This window comes from Oncorhynchus gorbuscha, unplaced genomic scaffold (assembly GCF_021184085.1).
Source record: "Oncorhynchus gorbuscha isolate QuinsamMale2020 ecotype Even-year unplaced genomic scaffold, OgorEven_v1.0 Un_scaffold_489, whole genome shotgun sequence".
NCBI classification, from domain to species: Eukaryota; Metazoa; Chordata; class Actinopteri; order Salmoniformes; family Salmonidae; genus Oncorhynchus; species Oncorhynchus gorbuscha.
This window is the reverse complement of record NW_025745318.1, coordinates 20,001-44,691: the sequence shown is the minus strand read 5'-3', so window position 1 is coordinate 44,691 and position 24,691 is coordinate 20,001. Positions and strand designations below refer to the sequence as shown.

The following is a 24,691-nucleotide window of genomic DNA, read 5'->3' as shown; positions in this document are numbered from 1 at the left end:
TAGACTTTTCATTTGGTAGAATTCACTGTACACTATTGAAGAAGATATTTGTCTTTCAAGACGCACTTGTGTCTGACAACAGCTGATAACAGTCTGTACTCATATAGACCTCTATACTGACACTGTAGTAAGTCTCCATAGTAACAGTCTGTACTCATATAGACCTCTATACTGACACTGTAGTAAGTCTCCATAGTAACAGAGTCTGTACTCATATAGACCTCTATACTGACACTGTAGTAAGTCTCCATAGTAACAGTCTGTACTCATATAGACCTCTATACTGACACTGTAGTAAGTCTCCATAGTAACAGAGCCTGTACTCATATAGACCTCTATACTGACACTGTAGTAAGTCTCCATGGTAACAGATCTGTACTCATATAGACCTCTATACTGACACTGTAGTAAGTCTCCATAGTAACAGAGTCTGTACTCATATAGACCTCTATACTGACACTGTAGTAAGTCTCCATAGTAACAGTCTGTACTCATATAGACCTCTATACTGACACTGTAGTAAGTCTCCATAGTAACAGAGCCTGTACTCATATAGACCTCTATACTGACACTGTAGTAAGTCTCCATAGTAGTCTGTACAGACCTCTATACTGACACTGTAGTCTCCATAGTAGTCTGACTCATATAGACCTCTATACTGACACTGTAGTAAGTCTCCATAGTAACAGAGTCTGTACTCATATAGACCTCTATACTGACACTGTAGTAAGTCTCCATAGTAACAGTCTGTACTCATATAGACCTCTATACTGACACTGTAGTAAGTCTCCATAGTAACACCTGTCTCATATAGACCTCTATACTGACACTGTAGTAAGTCTCCATAGTAACAGTCTGTACTCATATAGACCTCTATACTGACACTGTAGTAAGTCTCCATAGTAACAGAGTCTGTACTCATATAGACCTCTATACTGACACTGTAGTAAGTCTCCATAGTAACAGAGTCTGTACTCATATAGACCTCTATACTGACACTGTAGTAAGTCTCCATAGTAACAGAGTCTGTACTCATATAGACCTCTATACTGACACTGTAGTAAGTCTCCATAGTAACAGAGTCTGTACTCATATAGACCTCTATACTGACACTGTAGTAAGTCTCCATAGTAACAGAGTCTGTACTCATATAGACCTCTATACTGACACTGTAGTAAGTCTCCATAGTAAAGTCTGTCTCTATACTGACACTGTAGTAAGTCTCCATAGTAACAGAGTCTGTACTCATATAGACCTCTATACTGACACTGTAGTAAGTCTCCATAGTAACAGTCTGTACTCATATAGTCTGTCTCATATAGACCTCTATACTGACACTGTAGTAAGTCTCCATAGTAACAGAGTCTGTACTCATATAGACCTCTATACTGACACTGTAGTAAGTCTCCATAGTAACAGTCTGTACTCATATAGACCTCTATACTGACACTGTAGTAAGTCTCCATAGTAACAGAGTCTGTACTCATATAGACCTCTATACTGACACTGTAGTAAGTCTCCATAGTAACAGTCTGTACTCATATAGACCTCTATACTGACACTGTAGTAAGTCTCCATAGTAACAGTACTCTAGACCTCTATACTGACACTAACATATAGTCTATAACAGACACTGTAGTAAGTCTCCATAGTAACAGTCTGTACTCATATAGACCTCTATACTGACACTGTAGTAAGTCTCCATAGTAACAGAGTCTGTCTGACCTCTATACTGACACTGTAGTAAGTCTCCATAGAGTCCTCATATAGACCTCTATACTGACACTGTAGTAAGTCTCCATAGTAACAGTCTGTACTCATATAGACCTCTATACTGACACTGTAGTAAGTCTCCATAGTAGTCTGTACAGACCTATATACTGTAGTAAGTCTCCATAGTAACAGTCTGTACTCATATAGACCTCTATACTGACACTGTAGTAAGTCTCCATAGTAGTCTGTAAGTCTCATACAGTAGACCTCTATACTGACACTGTAGTAAGTCTCCATAGTAACAGTCTGTACTCATATAGACCTCTATACTGACACTGTAGTAAGTCTCCATAGTAACAGAGTCTGTACTCATATAGACCTCTATACTGACACTGTAGTAAGTCTCCATAGTAACAGTCTGTACTCATATAGACCTCTATACTGACACTGTAGTAAGTCTCCATAGTAACAGTCTGTACTCATATAGACCTCTATACTGACACTGTAGTAAGTCTCCATAGTAACAGAGTCTGTACTCATATAGACCTCTATACTGACACTGTAGTAAGTCTCCATAGTAACATAGTAACAGTCTGTACTCATATAGACCTCTATACTGACACTGTAGTAAGTCTCATTACATTACATTTACATTTAAGTCATTTCCATAGTAACATAGTAACAGTCTGTACTCATATAGACCTCTATACTGACACTGTAGTAAGTCTCCATAGTAACAGTCTGTGTAAGACCTCTATACTGACATAGTAAGTCTCCATAGTAACAGTCTGTACTCATATAGACCTCTATACTGACACTGTAGTAAGTCTCCATAGTAACAGTCTGTACTCATATAGACCTCTATACTGACACTGTAGTAAGTCTCCATAGTAACAGAGTCTGTACTCATATAGACCTCTATACTGACACTGTAGTAAGTCTCCATAGTAACAGTCTGTACTCATATAGACCTCTATACTGACACTGTAGTAAGTCTCCATAGTAACAGTCTGTACTCATATAGACCTCTATACTGACACTGTAGTAAGTCTCCATAGTAACAGAGTCTGTACTCATATAGACCTCTATACTGACACTGTAGTAAGTCTCCATAGTAACAGTCTGTACTCATATAGACCTCTATACTGACACTGTAGTAAGTCTCCATAGTAACAGTCTGTACTCATATCTATACTGACATAGTAACATAGTAACAGTCTGTATTCATATAGACCTCTATACTGACACTGTAGTAAGTCTCCATAGTAACAGAGTCTGTACTCAAATAGACCTCTATACTGACACTGTAGTAAGTCTCATTACATTACATTTACATTTAAGTCATTTAGCAGACGCTCTTATCCAGAGCGACTTACATAGTAACAGTCTGTACTCATATAGACCTCTATACTGACACTGTAGTAAGTCTCCATAGTAACAGAGTCTGTACTCATATAGACCTCTATACTGACACTGTAGTAAGTCTCCATAGTAACAGTCTGTACTCATATAGACCTCTATACTGACACTGTAGTAAGTCTCCATAGTAACAGTCTGTACTCATATAGACCTCTATACTGACACTGTAGTAAGTCTCCATGGTAACAGATCTGTACTCATATAGACCTCTATACTGACACTGTAGTAAGTCTCCATAGTAACAGAGTCTGTACTCATATAGACCTCTATACTGACACTGTAGTAAGTCTCCATAGTAACAGTCTGTACTCATATAGACCTCTATACTGACACTGTAGTAAGTCTCCATAGAAACAGTATGTACTCATATACACCTCTATACTGACACTGTAGTAAGTCTCCATGGTAACAGAGTGTACTCACATATACCTCTATCTATACTGACACTGTAGTAAATCTCCATAGTAACAGAGTCTGTACTCAAATAGACCTCTATACTGACACTGTAGTAAGTCTCCATGGTAACAGAGGAAGACAGGAAGAGATCGAGACAGACCTGTTTAATCCTACCCTTCAGAGGTATTAAAACTGATAGTACTACGCACTGGGATGATGCTGGACACACACACACACACACACACACACACACACACACACACACACACACACACACACACACACACACACACACACACACACACACACACACACACACACACACACACACACACACACACACGAGCCACTTACACCACAGCCTGTACATATACATTAAAGTAGTAGTTAGCTGTATTTCCTGAGAGCTATAGGTAGTAGTTAGCTGTATTTCCTGAGGGCTATAGGTAGTAGTTAGCTGTATTTCCTCAGGGCTATAAATTGTAGTTAGCTGTATTTCCTGCGGGCTATCGGTAGTAGTTAGCTGTATTTCCTCAGGGCTATCGGTAGTAGTCTGCCTTGGTTTCAATTGGTTTTATTGTAATAGAAAATGTATCTGCTGGAAGCGCTTGATGCTGTTTCCCGAAGCCTCTGATGTCTGCCTAAGAAAACAGCTATCTCCATCATCTTCATTTTCCACCATATTGCTTTCCTCTATCCAGTCCTGTCAGATCTTCAATAGGGAGCGAACGAGGACAGGAAGAAAGACAAGATTCTGGAATGAAACATGGCCCAAGGTTGTGACCTCCGTAACCCTTCCGATAAATACTAGTTTATTCTAGGAACTCTCTGTTCCAGTGAAACGACTTCACTCCAAACCCCTGTGTCCCAAATCGCACTGTATTCCCAATTTAGTGCACTACTTTTACCCACAGAGCACATAGGCTTCTGGTCAAAAGTAGTGCACTAAATATGGAATAGGGTGCCATTTGGGATGCAGCCCTTTCTGACTTCTGAGTCTGATGGATTTTCCCAGACCATTCACAATAATGAGATTGCTCTTCTTGGGTCACTAGTGGGAAAGCTGTCCCAAATCACAGGGATCAAAGCAATTTAATCACACCATGTTAGGGTTGGAGCAGAGGCAGATTTCCCAGTAGTTATCTGTGTCCCAAACGGGACCCTATTCCCTACATAGTGCACTGCTTTTGTCCAGAGCCCTAAAATAGTGCACTATGTAGGGAATAGGGTGCCAGCTCTGGTCTAAAGTAGTGCACTATGTAGGGAATAGGGTGCCAGCTCTGGTCTAAAGTAGTGCACTATGTAGGGAATAGGGTGCCAACTCTGGTCTAAAGTAGTGCACTATGTAGGGAATAGGGTGCCAGCTCTGGTCTAAAGTAGTGCACTATGTAGGGAATAGGTGCCAGCTCTGGTCTAAAGTAGTGCACTATGTAGGGAATAGGGTGCCAGCTCTGGTCTAAAGTAGTGCACTATGTAGGGAATAGGGTGCCAGCTCTGGTCTAAAGTAGTGCACTATGTAGGGAATTTGGGATGCAGTACTTATCAGCGACTGTTGCTGCTCTTTTCTGCAATCCTTCATTTCAGGGACCAAGTAGAGAAACCACATCCAAAACACACAGACCAGAGCGGCCTGTCGGTTAGCAGACTGAAACACAGACCAGAGCGGCCTGTCGATTAGTGGACTGAAACACAGACCAGAGTGGCCTGTTGGTTAGTGGACTGAAACACAGACCAGAGTGGCCTGTCAGTTAGTGGACTGAAACACAGACCAGAGCCTCAGACCAGAGTGGCCTGTCGATTAGTGGACTGAAACACAGACCAGAGTGGCCTGTCAGTTAGTGGACTGAAACACAGACCAGAGCCACAGACCAGAGTGGCCTGTCAGTTAGTGGACTGAAACACAGACCAGAGCCACAGACCAGAGTGGCCTGTCAGTTAGTGGACTGAAACACAGACCAGAGGGGCCTGTCAGTTAGCAGACTGAAACACAGACCAGAGGGGCCTGTCAGTTAGCAGACTGAAACACAGACCAGAGGGGCCTGTCAGTTAGCAGACTGAAACACAGACCAGAGCGGCCTGTCGATTAGTGGACTGAAACACAGACCATAGTGGCCTGTCAGTTTGTGGACTGAAACACAGACCAGAGCCTCAGACCAGAGTGGCCTGTCAGTTAGTGGACTGAAACACAGACCAGAGCCACAGACCAGAGTGGCCTGTCAGTTAGTGGACTGAATTACAGACCAGAGGGGCCTGTCAGTTAGTGGACAGAAACACAGACCAGAGCCACAGACCAGAGCGGCCTGTCAGTTAGTGGACTGAAACACAGACCAGAGGGGCCTGTCAGTTAGCAGACTGAAACACAGACCAGAGCGGCCTGTCGATTAGTGGACTGAAACACAGACCAGAGCCACAGACCAGAGCCACAGACCAGAGTGGCCTGTCAGTTAGTGGACAGAAACACAGACCAGAGCCACAGACCAGAGCGGCCTGTCAGTTAGTGGACTGAAACACAGACCAGAGCCACAGACCAGAGGGGCCTGTCAGTTAGTGGACTGAAACACAGACCAGAGCCACAGACCAGAGTGGCCTGTCAGTTAGTGGACTGAAACACAGACCAGAGCCACAGACCAGAGTGGCCTGTCAGTTAGTGGACTGAAACACAGACCAGAGTGGCCTGTCGATTAGTGGACTGATACACAGACCAGAGGGGCCTGTCAGTTAGTGGACTGAAACACAGACCAGAGCCACAGACCAGAGTGGCCTGTCAGTTAGTGGACTGAAACACAGACCAGAGCCACAGACCAGAGTGGCCTGTCGATTAGTGGACTGAAACACAGACCAGAGTGGCCTGTCAGTTAGTGGACTGAAACACAGACCAGAGTGGCCTGTCAGTTAGTGGACTGAAACACAGACCAGAGCCACAGACCAGAGTGGCCTGTCGATTAGTGGACTGATACACAGACCAGAGGGGCCTGTCAGTTAGCAGACTGAAACACAGACCAATGATAAACAGTGATTTATAATGGGGGGATACTTCTACTGTCTCAATGATAAAGAGTGATTTATAATGATTTATAACAAGTGCCATGGGATCTTTTAATGACCTCAGAGAGTCAGGGCACTTGTTTAACGTCCCACCCGAAAGACAGCACCCTACACAGGGCAGTGTCCCCAATCACTGCCCTGGGGCATTGGGATATTTTTTAAACCAGAGGAAAGAGAGCCTCCTACTGGCCCTCCAACACCACTTCCAGCAGCACCTGGTCTCCTATCCATGGACTGACCAGAACCAACCCTGCTTATCTTCAGAAGCAAGCCAGCAGTGGTATGCAGGGTGGTATGCTGCTGGCAGTTAACCCACTGTTCCTAGGCCGTCATTGTAAATAAAACTTTGTTCTTAACTGACTTGACTAGTTAAATAAAGGTTCAATTAAAAACAATAAAAACCTGTGTTACTGTTGCCATCCCCACCGTTCTCTTTCTGCATAGAAAGACACTTACCATCACTTGAAGCAAGGCCACCAGGTAAAATCCTTTTGACGTAGACTCCAAACTCCTCTCCCGTTAACTCCTTCATTCCTCCAATCACTTTGATCCCTGAGGGGGGGAAATCACACCATAGAACAGAGGGCTGTTTAATAGTAGCCTATACATGTTTAACTACTGTCTGTCTGTCTGTCTGTCTGTCTGTCTGTCTGTCTGTCTGTCTGTCTGTCTGTCTGTCTGTCTGTCTGTCTGTCTGTCTGTCTGTCTGTCTGTCTGTCTGTCTGTCTGTCTGTCTGTCTGTCTGTCTGTCTGTCTGTCTGTCTGTCTGTCTGTCACTGGGTTAATAATGACTCATAGAACAGAGGGCTGTTTAATAGTAGCCTATACATGTTTAACTACTGTCTGTCTGTCTGTCACTGGGTTAGTAATGACTCATAGAACAGAGGGCGTTTAATAGTAGAATATACATGTTTAACTACTGTCTGTCTGTCTGTCACTGGGTTAGTAATGACTCATAGAACAGAGGGCTGTTTAATAGTAGCCTATACATGTTTAACTACTGTCTGTCTGTCTGTCACTGGGTTAATAATGACTCATAGAACAGAGGGCTGTTTAATAGTGGCCTATACATGTTTAACTACTGTCTGTCTGTCTGTCACTGGGTTAATAATGACTCATAGAACAGAGGGCTGTTTAATAGTAGCCTATACATGTTTAACTACTGTCTGTCTGTCTGTCTGTCACTAGGTTAGTAATGACTCATAGAACAGAGGGCTGTTTAATAGTAGAATATACATGTTTAACTACTGTCTGTCTGTCTGTCACTGGGTTAGTAATGACTCATAGAACAGAGGGCTGTTTAATAGTAGCCTATACATGTTTAACTACTGTCTGTCTGTCTGTCACTAGGTTAGTAATGACTCATAGAACAGAGGGCTGTTTAATAGTAGCCTATACATGTTTAACTACTGTCTGTCACTGGGTTAGTAATGACTCATAGAACAGAGGGCTGTTTAATAGTAGCCTATACATGTTTAACTACTGTCTGTCTGTCTGTCACTAGGTTAGTAATGACTCATAGAACAGAGGGCTGTTTAATAGTGGCCTATACATGTTTAACTACTGTCTGTCTGTCTGTCTGTCACTGGGTTAGTAATGACTCATAGAACAGAGGGCTGTTTAATAGTGGCCTATACATGTTTAACTACTGTCTGTCTGTCTGTCACTGGGTTAATAATGACTCATAGAACAGAGGGCTGTTTAATAGTAGAATATACATGTTTAACTACTGTCTGTCTGTCACTGGGTTAGTAATGACTCATAGAACAGAGGGCTGTTTAATAGTAGCCTATACATGTTTAACTACTGTCTGTCTGTCACTGGGTTACTAATGACTCTGAGCTGAAAGCTGTCTCAGGAAGATCAGTAGAGTCTTCTCCAATTGAACGACTAAAAAATGTATCCCATCCACTGAAGTTTATGCAGTTTGGAGAGTTGACCTTGTTCTTCAGTCATTGTGCAGAACAGCAGAAATATCTCTGTATGCTGTCACAATAGTGGAGGGAATTCTGTACATTCTCTTTACATCAACAGGCCTATCTGTGTCAATAGCATAGCATGAGTCTGTATGCTGTCACAATAGTGGTGGGAATTCTCTACATTCTCTTTACATCAACAGGCCTATCTGTGTCAATAGCATAGCATGAGTCTGTATGCTGTCACAATAGTGGAGGGAATTCTGTACATTCTCTTTACTTCAACAGGTCTATCTGTGTCAATAACATAGCATGCATCTGTATGCTGTCACAATAGTGGAGGGAATTCTGTACATTCTCTTTACTTCAACAGGTCTATCTGTGTCAATAACATTTACATTACATTTAAGTCATTTAGCAGACGCTCTTATCCAGAGCGACTTACAAATTGGTGCATTCACCTTATGACATCCAGTGGGACAGTCACTTAACAATAGTGCATCTAAAACTTAGGGGGGGTGGGGTGAGAGGGATTACTTAACCTATCCTAGGTATTCCTTAAAGAGGTGGGGTTTCAGGTGTCTCCGGAAGGTGGTGATTGACTCCGCTGTCCTGGCGTCGTGAGGGAGTTTGTTCCACCATTGGGGGCCAGGGCAGCGAACAGTTTTGACTGGGCTGAGCGGGAGCTGTACTTCCTCAGTGGTAGGGAGGCGAGCAGGCCAGAGGTGGATGAACGCAGTGCCCTTGTTTGGGTGTAGGGCCCGATCAGAGCCTGGAGGTACTGAGGTGCCGTTCCCCTCACAGCTCCGTAGGCAAGCACCATGGTCTTGTAGCGGATGCGAGCTTCAACTGGAAGCCAGTGGAGAGAACGGAGGAGCGGGGGTGACGTGAGAGAACTTGGGAAGGTTGAACACCAGACGGGCTGCGGCGTTCTGGATGAGTTGAAGGGGTTTAATGGCACAGGCAGGGAGCCCAGCCAACAGCGAGTTGCAGTAATCCAGACGGGAGATGACAAGTGCCTGGATTAGGACCTGCGCCGCTTCCTGTGTGAGGCAGGGTCGTACTCTGCGGATGTTGTAGAGCATGAACCTACAGGAACGGGCCACCGCCTTGATGTTAGTTGAGAACGACAGGGTGTTGTCCAGGATCACGCCAAGGTTCTTGGCGCTCTGGGAGGAGGACACAATGGAGTTGTCAACCGTGATGGCGAGATCATGGAACGGGCAGTCCTTCCCCGGGAGGAAGAGCAGCTCCGTCTTGCCGAGGTTCAGCTTGAGGTGGTGATCCGTCATCCACACTGATATGTCTGCCAGACATGCAGAGATGCGATTCGCCACCTGGTCATCAGAAGGGGAAAGGAGAAGATTAATTGTGTGTCGTCTGCATAGCAATGATAAGAGAGACCATGTGAGGTTATGACAGAGCCAAGTGACTTGGTGTATAGCGAGAATAGGAGAGGGCCAAGAACAGAGCCCTGGGGACACCAGTGGTGAGAGCGCGTGGTGAGGAGACAGATTCTCGCCACGCCACCTGGTAGGAGCGACCTGTCAGGTAGGACGCAATCCAAGCGTGGGCCGCGCCTGGGAGATGCCCAACTCGGAGAGGGTGGAGAGGAGGATCTGATGGTTCACAGTATCGAAGGCAGCCGATAGATCTAGAAGGATGAGAGCAGAGGAGAGAGAGTTAGCTTTAGCAGTGCGGAGCGCCTCCGTGATACAGAGGAGAGCAGTCTCAGTTGAATGACTAGTCTTGAAACCTGACTGATTTGGATCAAGCAGGTCATTCAGAGAGAGATAGCGGGAGAGCTGGCCAAGGACGGCACGTTCAAGAGTTTTGGAGAGAAAAGAAAGAAGGGATACTGGTCTGTAATTGTTGACATCGGAGGGATCGAGTGTAGGTTTTTTCAGAAGGGGTGCAACTCTCGCTCTCTTGAAGACGGAAGGGACGTAGCCAACGGTCAGGGATGAGTTGATGAGCGAGGTGAGGTAAGGGAGAAGGTCTCTGGAAATGGTCTGGAGAAGAGAGGAGGGGATAGGGTCAAGCGGGCAGGTTGTTGGGCGGCCGGCCGTCACAAGACGCGAGATTTCATCTGGAGAGAGAGGGGAGAAAGAGGTCAGAGCACAGGGTAGGGCAGTGTGAGCAGAACCAGCGGTGTCGTTTGACTTAGCAAACGAGGATCGGATGTCGTCGACCTTCTTTTCAAAATGGTTGACGAAGTCATCTGCAGAGAGGGAGGAGGGGGGAGGGGCGGAGGATTCAGGAGGGAGGAGAAGGTGGCAAAGAGCTTCCTAGGGTTAGAGGCAGATGCTTGGAATTTAGCGTGGTAGAAAGTGGCTTTAGCAGCAGAGACAGAGGAGGAAAATGTAGAGAGGAGGGAGTGAAAGGATGCCAGGTCCGCAGGGAGGCGAGTTTTCCTCCATTTCCGCTCGGCTGCCCGGAGCCCTGTTCTGTGAGCTCGCAATGAGTCATCGAGCCACGGAGCGGGAGGGAGGACCGAGCCGGCCTGGAGGATAGGGGACATAGAGAGTCAAGGGATGCAGAGAGGGAGGAGAGGAGGGTTGAGGAGGCAGAATCAGGAGATAGGTGGGAGAAGGTTTGAGCGGAGGGAAGAGATGATAGGATGGAAGAGGAGAGAGTAGCGGGGGAGAGAGAGCGAAGGTTGGGACGGCGCGATACCATCCGAGTAGGGGCAGTGTGGGAGGTGTTGGATGAGAGCGAGAGGGAAAAGGATACAAGGCAGTGGTCGGAGACTTGGAGGGGAGTTGCAATGAGGTTAGTGGAAGAACAGCATCTAGTAAAGATGAGGTCGAGCGTATTGCCTGCCTTGTGAGTAGGATGGGAAGGTGAGAGGGTGAGGTCAAAAGAGGAGAGGAGTGGAAAGAAGGAGGCAGAGAGGAAAGAGTCAAAGGTAGACGTGGGGAGGTTAAAGTCGCCCAGAACTGTGAGAGGTGAGCCGTCCTCAGGAAAGGAGCTTATCAAGGCATCAAGCTCATTGATGAACTCTCCGAGGGAACCTGGAGGGCGATAAATGATAAGGATGTTAAGCTTGAAAGGGCTAGTAACTGTGACAGCATGGAATTCAAAGGAGGCGATAGACAGATGGGTAAGGGGAGAAAGAGAGAATGACCACAATAACATAGCATGAGTCTGTATGCTGTCACAATAGTGGAGGGAATTCTGTACATTCTCTTTACTTCAACAGGTCTATCTGTGTCAATAACATAGCATGAGTCTGTATGCTGTCACAATAGTGGAGGGAATTCTGTACATTCTCTTTACTTCAACAGGTCTATCTGTCTCAATAACATAGCATGAGTCTGTATGCTGTCACAATAGTGGAGGGAATTCTGTACATTCTCTTTACATCAACAGGCCTATCTGTGTCAATAGCATAGCATGAGTCTGTATGCTGTCACAATAGTGGAGGGAATTCTGTACATTCTCTTTACATCAACAGGCCTATCTGTGTCAATAGCATAGCATGAGTCTGTATGCTGTCACAATAGTGGTGGGAATTCTCTACATTCTCTTTACTTCAACAGGTCTATCTGTGTCAATAACATAGCATGAGTCTGTATGCTGTCACAATAGTGGTGGGAATTCTCTACATTCTCTTTACTTCAACAGGTCTATCTGTGTCAATAACATAGCATGAGTCTGTATGCTGTCACAATAGTGGTGGGAATTCTGTACATTCTCTTTACTTCAACATGCCTATCTGTGTCAATAACATAGCATGAGTCTGTATGCTGTCACAATAGTGGTGGGAATTCTCTACATTCTCTTTACTTCAACAGGCCTATCTGTGTCAATAACATAGCATGAGTCTGTATGCTGTCACAATAGTGGTGGGAATTCTCTACATTCTCCTTACTTCAACAGGCCTATCTGTGTCAATAACATAGCATGAGTCTGTATGCTGTCACAATAGTGGTGGGAATTCTCTACATTCTCTTTACTTCAACAGGCCTATCTGTGTCAATAACATAGCATGAGTTAAACCTACACAACTAAAGCACTCGTCTCCAACAGCCTTGAGGGGATACAGAAACTCAGGTAACCCTTCACAAAGCCTTTGTAATGTAAATTAGCATACTAATACCGCTGCAGTTGAAATAATGGCTAGATAAGCAATGTCCTGATAGTATACAGTGTATGTATATTCTACAGAGACACTCCGGGACAGTCCGGAACAGTTTTTGTTGGACTGAGGTAAACTATAAGGAAAGTGTTGCCCAGGTAACAGGCCAACAACAACCCCCGATGGACAATACTACATGCTTATTACAACAAAAGGTAACTTAATGGTTGCCTCAGGTTAAAGGTGTGTGTGTGTGTGTGTGTGTGTGTGTGTGTGTGTGTGTGTGTGTGTGTGTGTGTGTGTGTGTGTGTGTGTGTGTGTGTGTGTGTGTGTGTGTGTGTGTGTGTGTGTGTGTGTGTGTGTGTGTGTGTGTGTGTGTCAAGCGACTGCTGTATATGTATGCCTGTCTCCCAAATGCCATCCTATTTTCTGTGTGGTCCTACATGGTAAATACCTGACTATGGGTCTATAGATGGGTCTATAGATGGTTAATACCTGACTATGGGTCTATAGATGGTTAATACCTGACTATGGGTCTATAGATGGTTAATACCTGACTATGGGTCTATAGATGGTTAATACCTGACTATGGGTCTATAGATGGGTCTATAGATGGTTAATACCTGACTATGGGTCTATAGATGGTTAATACCTGACTATGGGTCTATAGATGGGTCTATAGATGGTTAATACCTGACTATGGGTCTATAGATGGTTAATACCTGACTATGGGTCTATAGATGGTTAATACCTGACTATGGGTCTATAGATGGTTAATACCTGGCTATGGGTCTATAGATGGGTCTATAGATGGTTAATACCTGACTATGGGTCTATAGATGGTTAATACCTGACTATGGGTCTATAGATGGTTAATACCTGACTATGGGTCTATAGATGGGTCTATAGATGGTTAATACCTGACTATGGGTCTATAGATGGTTAATACCTTGCTATGGGTCTATAGATGGTTAATACCTGACTATGGGTCTATAGATGGTTAATACCTGACTATGGGTCTATAGATGGTTAATACCTGACTATGGGTCTATAGATGGTTAATACCTGACTATGGGTCTATAGATGGTTAATACCTGACTATGGGTCTATAGATGGGTCTATAGATGGGTCTATAGATGGGTCTATAGATGGGTCTATAGATGGTCTATATGGGTCTATAGATGGGTCTATAGATGGGTCTATAGATGGGTCTATAGATGGGTCTATAGATGGTTAATGCCTGACTATGGGTCTATAGATGGGTCTATAGATGGGTCTATAGATGGGTCTATAGATGGGTCTATAGATGGTTAATGCCTGACTATGGGTCTATATTATTTATTATTTATTTATATAGATGGTTAATGCCTGACTATGGGTCTATAGATGGTTAATACCTGGCTATGGGTCTATAGATGGTTAATACCTGACTATGGGTCTATAGATGGGCTATGGGTCTATAGATGGGTCTATAGATGGTTAATACCTGACTATGGGTCTATATGGGTCTATAGATGGGTCTATAGATGGTTAATACCTGACTATGGGTCTATAGATGGTTAATACCTGACTATAGATGGTTAATACCTGGCTATGGGTCTATAGATGGTTAATACCTGGCTATGGGTCTATAGATGGTTAATACCTGGCTATGGGTCTATAGATGGTTAATACCTGACTATGGGTTATAATACCTGACTATGGGTCTATAGATGGTTAATACCTGACTATGGGTCTATAGATGGTTAATACCTGACTATGGGTCTATAGATGGTTAATACCTGACTATGGGTCTATAGATGGTTAATACCTGACTATGGGTCTATAGATGGTTAATACCTGACTATGGGTCTATAGATGGTTAATACCTGACTATGGGTCTATAGATGGTTAATACCTGACTATGGGTCTATAGATGGTTAATACCTGACTATGGGTCTATAGATGGTTAACCTGACTACTATAGATGGTTAATACCTGACTATGGGTCTATAGATGGTTAATACCTGACTATGGGTCTATAGATGGTTAATACCTGGACTATGGGTCTATAGATGGTTATACCTGACTATGGGTCTATAGATGGTTAATACCTGACTATGGGTCTATAGATGGTTAATACCTGACTATGGGTCTATAGATGGTTAATACCTGGCTATGGGTCTATAGATGGGTCTATAGATGGGTCTATAGATGGGTCTATAGATGGTTAATACCTGACTATGGGTCTATAGATGGTTAATACCTGACTATGGGTCTATAGATGGTTAATACCTGACTATGGGTCTATAGATGGTTAATACCTGACTATGGGTCTATAGATGGTTAATACCTGACTATGGGTCTATAGATGGTTAATACCTGGGTCTATAGATGGGTAGATATAGATGGGTCTATAGATGGTTAATACCTGGCTATGGGTCTATAGATGGTTAATACCTGGCTATGGGTCTATAGATGGTTAATACCTGGCTATGGGTCTATAGATGGTTAATACCTGGCTATGGGTCTATAGATGGTTATAGATGGGTCTATAGATGGTAATAGATGGTTAATACCTGGCTATGGGTCTATAGATGGTTAATACCTGACTATGGGTCTATAGATGGTTAATACCTGGCTATGGGTCTATAGATGGTTAATACCTGGCTATGGGTCTATAGATGGGTCTATAGATGGTTAATACCTGACTATGGGTCTATAGATGGTCTATAGATGGTTAATAGATGGGTCTATAGATGGGTCTATAGATGGTTAATACCTGGCTATGGGTCTATAGATGGTTAATACCTGATGGGTCTATGGGTCTATAGATGGTTAATACCTGGCTATGGGTCTATAGATGGTTAATACCTGCTATGGGTCTATAGATGGGTCTATAGATGGTTAATACCTGACTATGGGTCTAGATAGATGGTTAATACCTGACTATGGGTCTATAGATGGTTAATACCTGACTATGGGTCTATAGATGGGTCTATAGATGGTTAATACCTGACTATGGGTCTATAGATGGTTAATACCTGACTATGGGTCTATAGATGGTTAATAGATGGGTCTATAGATGGTTAATACCTGACTATGGGTCTATAGATGGTTAATCTATAGATGGTTAATACCTGACTATGGGTCTATAGATGGGTCTATAGATGGTTAATACCTGACTATGGGTCTATAGATGGGTCTATAGATGGTTAATACCTGGCTATGGGTCTATAGATGGGTCTATAGATGGTTAATACCTGACTATGGGTCTATAGATGGTTAATAGGCTATGGGTCTATAGATGGTTAATACCTGACTATGGGTCTATAGATGGGTCTATAGATGGTTAATACCTGGCTATGGGTCTATAGATAGATGGTTAATACTGACTATGGGTCTAGATGGGTCTATAGATGGTTAATACCTGATGGGTCTATGGGTCTATAGATGGTTAATACCTGGCTATGGGTCTATAGATGGTTAATACCTGGGTCTATATGGGTCTATAGATGGTTAATACCTATGGGTCTATAGATGGGTCTATAGATGGTTAATACCTGACTATGGGTCTATAGATGGGTCTATAGATGGTTAATACCTGGCTATGGGTCTATAGATGGTTAATACCTGCTATGGGTCTATAGATGGTTAATACCTGACTATGGGTCTATAGATGGGTCTATAGATGGTTAATACCTGGCTATGGGTCTATAGATGGTTAATACCTGGCTATGGGTCTATAGATGGTTAATACCTGACTATAGGGTCTATGGCTATGGGTCTATAGATGGTTAATACCTGACTATGGGTCTAGATGGGTCTATAGATGGTTAATACCTGACTATGGGTCTATAGATGGGTCTATAGATGGTTAATACCTGGCTATGGGTCTATAGATGGTTAATACCTGACTATGGGTCTATAGATGGTTAATACCTGACTATGGGTCTATAGATGGGTCTAATAGATGGTTAATACCTGGACTATGGGTCTATAGATGGTTAATACCTGACTATGGGTCTATAGATGGTTAATACCTGACTATGGGTCTATAGATGGGTCTATAGATGGTTAATACCTGACTATGGGTCTATAGATGGTTAATACCTGGCTATGGGTCTATAGATGGTTAATACCTGACTATAGGGTCTATAGATGGTTATAGATGGGTCTATAGATGGTTAATACCTGACTATGGGTCTATAGATGGTTAATACCTGACTATGGGTCTATAGATGGTTAATACCTGGCTATGGGTCTATAGATGGTTAATACCTGACTATGGGTCTATAGATGGGTCTATAGATGGTTAATACCTGGCTATGGGTCTATAGATGGTTAATACCTGACTATGGGTCTATAGATGGTTAATACCTGGCTATGGGTCTATAGATGGTTAATACCTGGCTATGGGTCTATAGATGGTTAATACCTGGCTATGGGTCTATAGATGGGTCTATAGATGGGTCTATAGATGGTTAATACCTGGCTATGGGTCTATAGATGGTTAATACCTGACTATGGGTCTATAGATGGGTCTATAGATGGTTAATACCTGGCTATGGGTCTATAGATGGTTAATACCTGGCTATGGGTCTATAGATGGGTCTATAGATGGTTAATACCTGGCTATGGGTCTATAGATGGGTCTATAGATGGTCTATAGATGGGTCTATAGATGGTTAATACCTGGCTATGGGTCTAGATACCTGACTATGGGTCTATAGATGGTTAATACCTGACTATGGGTCTATAGATGGTTAATACCTGACTATGGGTCTATAGATGGTTAATAGATGGGTCTATAGATGGTTAATACCTGCTATGGGTCTATAGATGGTCTATAGATGGTTAATACCTGACTATGGGTCTATAGAGATGGGTCTATAGATGGTTAATACCTGATGGGTCTATAGATGGTCTATGGGTCTATAGATGACTATGGGTCTATAGATGGTTAATACCTGACTATGGGTCTATAGATGGTTAATATACTATAGATGGTTAATACCTGACTATGGGTCTATAGATGGTTAATACCTGATGGGTCTATGGGTCTATAGATGGTTAATACCTGGCTATGGGTCTATAGATGGTTAATGGTTACCTGACTATGGGTCTATAGATGGGTCTATAGATGGTTAATACCTGGCTATGGGTCTATAGATGGTTAATACCTGACTATCTATAGATGGTTAATACCTGGCTATGGGTCTATAGATGGTTAATACCTGACTATGGGTCTATAGATGGGTCTATAGATGGTTAATACCTGGTCTATGGGTCTATAGATGGTTAATACCTGACTATGGGTCTATAGATGGGTCTATAGATGGTTAATACCTGACTATGGGTCTAGATGGGTCTATAGATGGTTAATACCTGACTATGGGTCTATAGATGGTTAATACCTGACTATGGGTCTATAGATGGGTCTATAGATGGTTAATACCTGACTATGGGTCTATAGATGGGTCTATAGATGGTTAATACCTGACTATGGGTCTATAGATGGGTCTATAGATGGTTAATACCTGACTATGGGTCTATAGATGGTTAATACCTGACTATGGGTCTATAGATGGGTCTATAGATGGTTAATACCTGACTATGGGTCTATAGATGGTTAATACCTGGCTATGGGTCTATAGATGGTTAATACCTGACTATGGGTCTATAGATGGTTAATACCTGACTATGGGTCTATAGATGGTTATAGATGGGTCTATAGATGGTTAATACCTGACTATGGGTCTATAGATGGTTAATACCTGACTATGGGTCTATAGATGGTTAATACCTGACTATGGGTCTATAGATGGTTAATACCTGACTATGGGTCTATAGATGGGTCTATAGATGGTTAATACCTGACTATGGGGATCTATAGATGGTTAATACCTGACTATGGGTCTATAGATGGGTCTATAGATGGTTAATATGGGTCTATAGATGGTTAATACCTGACTATGGGTCTATAGATGGTTAATACCTGACTATGGGATGGTTAATATAGATGGGTCTATAGATGGTTAATACCTGACTATGGGTCTATAGATGGTTAATACCTGACTATGGGTCTATAGATGATGGTTAATACCTGACTATGGGTCTATAGATGGTTAATACCTGACTATGGGTCTATAGATGGTTAATACCTGGCTATGGGTCTATAGATGGTCTATAGATGGTTACCTGACTATGGGTCTATAGATGGTTAATACCTGACTATGGGTCTATAGATGGTTAATGGTTAATACCTGACTATGGGTCTATAGATGGGTCTATAGATGGTTAATACCTGATGGGTCTATAGATGGTTAATACCTGACTATGGGTCTATAGATGGTTAATACCTGACTATGGGTCTAGATGGGTCTATAGATGGTTAATACCTGACTATGGGTCTATAGATGGTTAATACCTGACTATGGGTCTATAGATGGGTCTATAGATGGTTAATACCTGACTATGGGTCTATAGATGGTTAATACCTGGTCTATAGATGGTTATACCTGACTATGGGTCTATAGATGGGTCTATAGATGGTTAATACCTGATGGGTCTATAGATGGGTCTATAGATGGTTAATACCTGACTATGGGTCTATAGATGGTTAATACCTGACTATGGGTCTATAGATGGTTAATACCTGACTATGGGTCTATAGATGGTTAATACCTGACTATGGGTCTATATGGGTCTATAGATGGTTAATACCTGACTATGGGTCTATAGATGGTTAATACCTGACTATGGGTCTATAGATGGTTAATACCTGACTATGGGTCTATAGATGGTTAATACCTGACTATGGGTCTATAGATGGTTAATACCTGATGGGTCTATAGATGGGTCTATATGGGTCTATAGATGGTTAATACCTGACTATGGGTCTATAGATGGTTAATACCTGACTATGGGTCTATAGATGGTCTATAGATGGGTCTATAGATGGTTAATACCTGACTATGGGTCTATAGATGGTTAATACCTGACTATATAGATGGTTAATACCTGACTATGGGTCTATAGATGGTTAATACCTGACTATGGGTCTATAGATGGTTAATACCTGACTATGGGTCTATAGATGGTTAATACCTGACTATGGGTCTATAGATGGTTAATACCTGACTATGGGTCTATAGATGGTTAATACCTGACTATGGGTCTATAGATGGTTAATACCTGACTATGGGTCTATAGATGGTTAATATGGGTCTATAGATGGTTAATACCTGACTATGGGTCTATAGATGGTTAATACCTGACTATGGGTCTATAGATGGTTAATAGATGGGTTAGATACCTGACTATGGGTCTATAGATGGTTAATACCTGACTATGGGTCTATAGATGGGTCTATAGATGGTTAATACCTGACTATATAGGGTCTATAGATGGTTAATACCTGACTATGGGTCTATAGATGGTTAATACCTGACTATGGGTCCTGATGGCTATGGGTCTATAGATGGTTAATACCTGGCTATGGGTCTATAGATGGGTCTATAGATGGTTAATACCTGGCTATGGGTCTATAGATGGTTAATACCTGGCTATGGGTCTATAGATGGGTCTATAGATGGTTAATACCTGACTATGGGTCTATAGATGGGTCTATAGATGGTTAATACCTGGCTATGGGTCTATAGATGGTTAATACCTGACTATGGGTCTATAGATGGTTAATACCTGACTATGGGTCTATAGATGGTTAATACCTGACTATGGGTCTATAGATGGTTAATACCTGGCTATGGGTCTATAGATGGTTAATACCTGACTATGGGTCTATAGATGGGTCTATAGATGGTTAATACCTGACTATGTTTCTATGCCATGTTTCTAATATATCTGTATTGGAATGAATGTCATGTTTCTAATATATCTGTATTGGAATGAATGTCATGTTTCTTATATATCTGTAGTCGAATGAATGCCATGTTTCTAATATATCTGTATTGGGATGAATGTCATGTTTCTAATATATCTGTAGTCGAATAAATGCCATGTTTCTAATATATCTGTATTGGAATGAATGTCATGTTTCTAATATATCTGTATTGGAATGAATGTCATGTTTCTCATATATCTGTATTGGAATGAATGCCATGTTTCTAATATATCTGTATTGGAATGAATGTCATGATTCTAATATATCTGTATTGGAATGAATGTCATGTTTCTAATATATCTGTAGTCGAATAAATGCCATGTTTCTAATATATCTGTATTGGAATGAATGTCATGTTTCTAATATATCTGTATTGGAATGAATGCCATGTTTCTAATATATCTGTATTGGAATGAATGCCATGTTTCTAATATATCTGTATTGGAATGAATGTCATGTTTCTAATATATCTGTACTGGAATGAATGTCATGTTTCTAATATATCTGTATTGGAATGAATGCCATGTTTCTAATATATCTGTAGTCGAATAAATGCCATGTTTCTAATATATCTGTAGTCGAATAAATGCCATGTTTCTAATATATCTGTATTGGAATGAATGTCATGTTTCTAATATATCTGTATTGGAATGAATGCCATGTTTCTAATATATCTGTATTGGAATGAATGTCATGTTTCTAATATATCTGTACTGGAATGAATGTCATGTTTCTAATATATCTGTATTGGAATGAATGTCATGTTTCTAATATATCTGTATTGGAATGAATGCCATGTTTCTAATATATCTGTATTGGAATGAATGCCATGTTTCTAATAAATCTGTATTGGAATGAATGTCATGTTTCTAATATATCAAACAATCAATCTGCCTCATCCACTTCCATTGTTGCTAAACATTCCACAACTTAATGGACAATTAGTTCATTGGATCAGACCATATGAGGGCTTAGTATAGTGGAGGAGGTTGGATGAGGATCGTAGCTGGAGGGGGGCGGTAGTGGGGGGGGTCAGAAGTGGGTGGTTTCAGCAGGCATCTTAGCATAATGCCTCAGAGACAAAACAAACTGCAGGGGTTCTGACCTGTCACCAAGGACGTACACACCAGCTGCCTGGCCAGATCAAAACCCACTTCCTGTCCGCTCATTCACCTTGGTCTATATGTGCTGTATCCCTGCTCTCGCTATGGGTTCTGCTCAAAACAGTCGTGCACTATATCGTGAATAGGGTGGGATGTCAGGCAGTGTCACCTTTGTGGGATTAGGCTCTAATACATGGATTAAAGGAGAAGGTGTTTTTTACGACCAAATCTCTATTTTTGATGTCAATAGTATGTTATTAAAAGGGTCCAGACACCTTTTGTATGATTGCACGTTTTATAGAAACAGCAAATATCTTCCTCATCCGCGTTGTGTAGTATGGGGGCCCCTGAAAGAACATGAGGGAAGGCTCCAAAAACACCCAAATACGTCCTTTTAGAAACGGCAAAGATCTCAGTATAGTGATGCAGGTCTTTAAATGTTGTACACATGAAATTGTGTCATTCCAAACTTTATCCTCAATGTTATATTCCATATTGTGCGACTCGAGCCGTTTCCCCTAACTACAATGTTCCATTCTCCGTGTAGCCTGCTGCTACAGGTAACTGCTAAAATAAAGGAAACATCAACATAAAGTGTCTTAACAGCACGTTTGGTCACCACGAAGCAACCAGAAGAGCTTCAATGCGCCTTGGCATAGACTCTACAAGTGTCTGGAGCTTCCTGTGTGGAAGCACCCCATGCTTTCAATATACTATGTAACCCTCATTTATTCAAGTGTTTCCTTTATTTGGGGAGTTACCTGTAGAACGGACAGAAATGTATCGCTTGAGTCATAACAAAATGGAATATACTTTCTCGTACTCTCTCGCACACCACTCACACACGCACGCACACACACACACACACACACACACACACACACACACACACACACACACACACACACACACACACACACACACACACACACACACACACACACACACACACACACACACACACACACACACACCACTCACACACACACACACCATCCATCCATTAGAGCAGTACCTGTGTAGCTCAGGGCTAGTCTGCTCTTTCCAGGCAGACAATATGTTAGCGCTAATTGAGTTTGTAGCGAGAGGAGCATGTTAATTTTCTGGGATCAGGTTTTGGGAGTTGCTCTTTCCTCCTCTCCTTGTCCTTTCTCTCCTCTCTCTCTCCTCTCTCTCGCTCTACTTCTTTGATATGCTAGGTTCTCCCTCTGTCTGTCAGGGTGTTTTCTCTCTCACTATGTAGCTCTGTCATTATGTAGTTCTGTCAGGGTGTAGTTCTGTCAGGGTGTAGTTATGTCAGGGTGTAGTTATGTCATTATGTAGTTCTGTCAGGGTGTAGTTCTGTCAGGGTGTAGTTATGTCATTATGTAGTTCTGTCAGGGTGTAGTTCTGTCAGGGTGTAGTTCTGTCAGGGTGTAGTTATGTCAGGGTGTAGTTATGTCATTATGTAGTTCTGTCAGGGTGTAGTTCTGTCAGGGTGTAGTTCTGTCAGGGTGTAGTTCTATCAGGGTGTAGTTATGTCATTATGTAGTTCTGTCAGGGTGTAGTTCTGTCAGGGTGTAGTTCTGTCAGGGTGTAGTTCTGTCAGGGTGTAGTTCTGTCATTATGTAGTTCTGTCAGGGTGTAGTTCTGTCAGGGTGTAGTTCTGTCAGGGTGTAGTTCTGTCAGGGTGTCAGGGACATTCACAGGATGAGACATCCCATAATATAAGAGATGAAACAGCTTGTAGAGACCACAGGACTCAGACACATCAAGACGAAGTGACCTCTAAAGAGAGGAAGAGGAGGTCAACTCTAAAGAGAGGAAGAGGAGATCAACTCAAGAGAGGAAGAGGAGGTGCAATTTAAAGTGAGTAAGAGGAGGTGAACTCTAAAGAGAGGAAGAGGAGGTGAACTCTAAAGAGAGGAAGAAGAGGTGAACTCTAAAGAGAGGAAGAAGAGATGAATTCTAAAGAGAGGAAGAGGTCAACTCTAAAGAGAGGAAGAGGAGGTGAATTCTAAAGAGAGGAAGAGGAGGTGAATTCTAAAGAGAGGACGAGGTGAACTCTAAAGTGAGGAAGAGGAGGTGAACTCTAAAGTGAGGAAGAGGAGGTGAACTCTAAAGTGAGGAAGAGGAGGTGAACTCTAAAGTGAGGAAGAGGAGGTGAACTCTAAAGTGAAGAAGAGGAGGTGAACTCTAAAGTGAAGAAGAGGAGGTGAACTCTAAAGTGAGGAAGAGGAGGTGAACTCTAAAGTGAGGAGGAGGAGGTGAACTCTAAAGTGAGGAAGAGGAGGTGAACTCTAAAGAGAGGAGGAGAGGAACTCCAAAGAGAGGAGGAGGAGGTGAACTCTAAAGTGAGGAGGAGGAGGTGAACTCTAAAGTGAGGAGGAGGAGGTGAACTCTAAAGTGAGGAAGAGGAGGTGAACTCCAAAGAGAGGAGGAGGAGGTGAACTCTAAAGAGAGGAGAAGAGGAACTCCAAAGAGAGGAGGAGGAGGTGAACTCTAAAGTGAGGAGGAGGAGGTGAACTCCAAAGAGAGGAGGAGGAGGTGAACTCTAAAGTGAGGAGGAGGAGGTGAACTCTAAAGTGAGGAAGAGGAGGTGAACTCTAAAGTGAGGAGGAGGAGGTGAATTCTAAAGAGAGGAGGAGGTGAACTCTAAAGTGAGGAAGAGGAGGTCAACTCTAAAGTGAGGAAGAGGAGGTGAACTCTAAAGTGAGGAAGAGGAGGTGAACTCTAAAGAGAGGAGGAGGAGGTGAACTCTAAAGAGAGGAGGAGGAGGTGAACTCTAAAGAGAGGAGGAGGAGGTGAATTCTAAAGAGAGGAGGAGGTGAACTCTAAAGTGAGGAAGAGGAGGTCAACTCTAAAGAGAGGAAGAGGAGGTGAACTCTAAAGTGAGGAAGAGGAGGTGAACTCTAAAGAGAGGAGGAGGAGGTGAACTCTAAAGAGAGGAGGAGGAGGTGAACTCTAAAGAGAGGAGGAGGAGGTGAACTCTAAAGTGAGGAAGAGGAGGTGAACTCTAAAGTGAGGAAGAGGAGGTGAACTCTAAAGTGAGGAGGAGGAGGTGAACTCTAAAGTGAGGAAGAGGAGGTGAACTCCAAAGAGAGGAGGAGGAGGTGAACTCTAAAGAGAGGAGGAGAGGAACTCCAAAGAGAGG

At 42.6% G+C, this 24,691-nt stretch overlaps 1 protein-coding gene across 6 annotated transcripts in view; it reads right to left on the bottom strand.

Annotated features, from left to right (window-relative positions):
- Positions 1–24,691, bottom strand: part of LOC124018369 (syntaxin-binding protein 4-like) — a 119,184-nt gene that overhangs the window by 75,851 nt on the left and 18,642 nt on the right. For all 6 annotated transcript variants that reach the window (XM_046333648.1, XM_046333649.1, XM_046333646.1 and 3 more), the window contains exon 3: positions 7,030–7,125. In XM_046333648.1, coding sequence (XP_046189604.1) covers positions 7,030–7,125 — 96 coding nt within the window. The remainder of the gene's footprint in view (positions 1–7,029; positions 7,126–24,691) is intronic.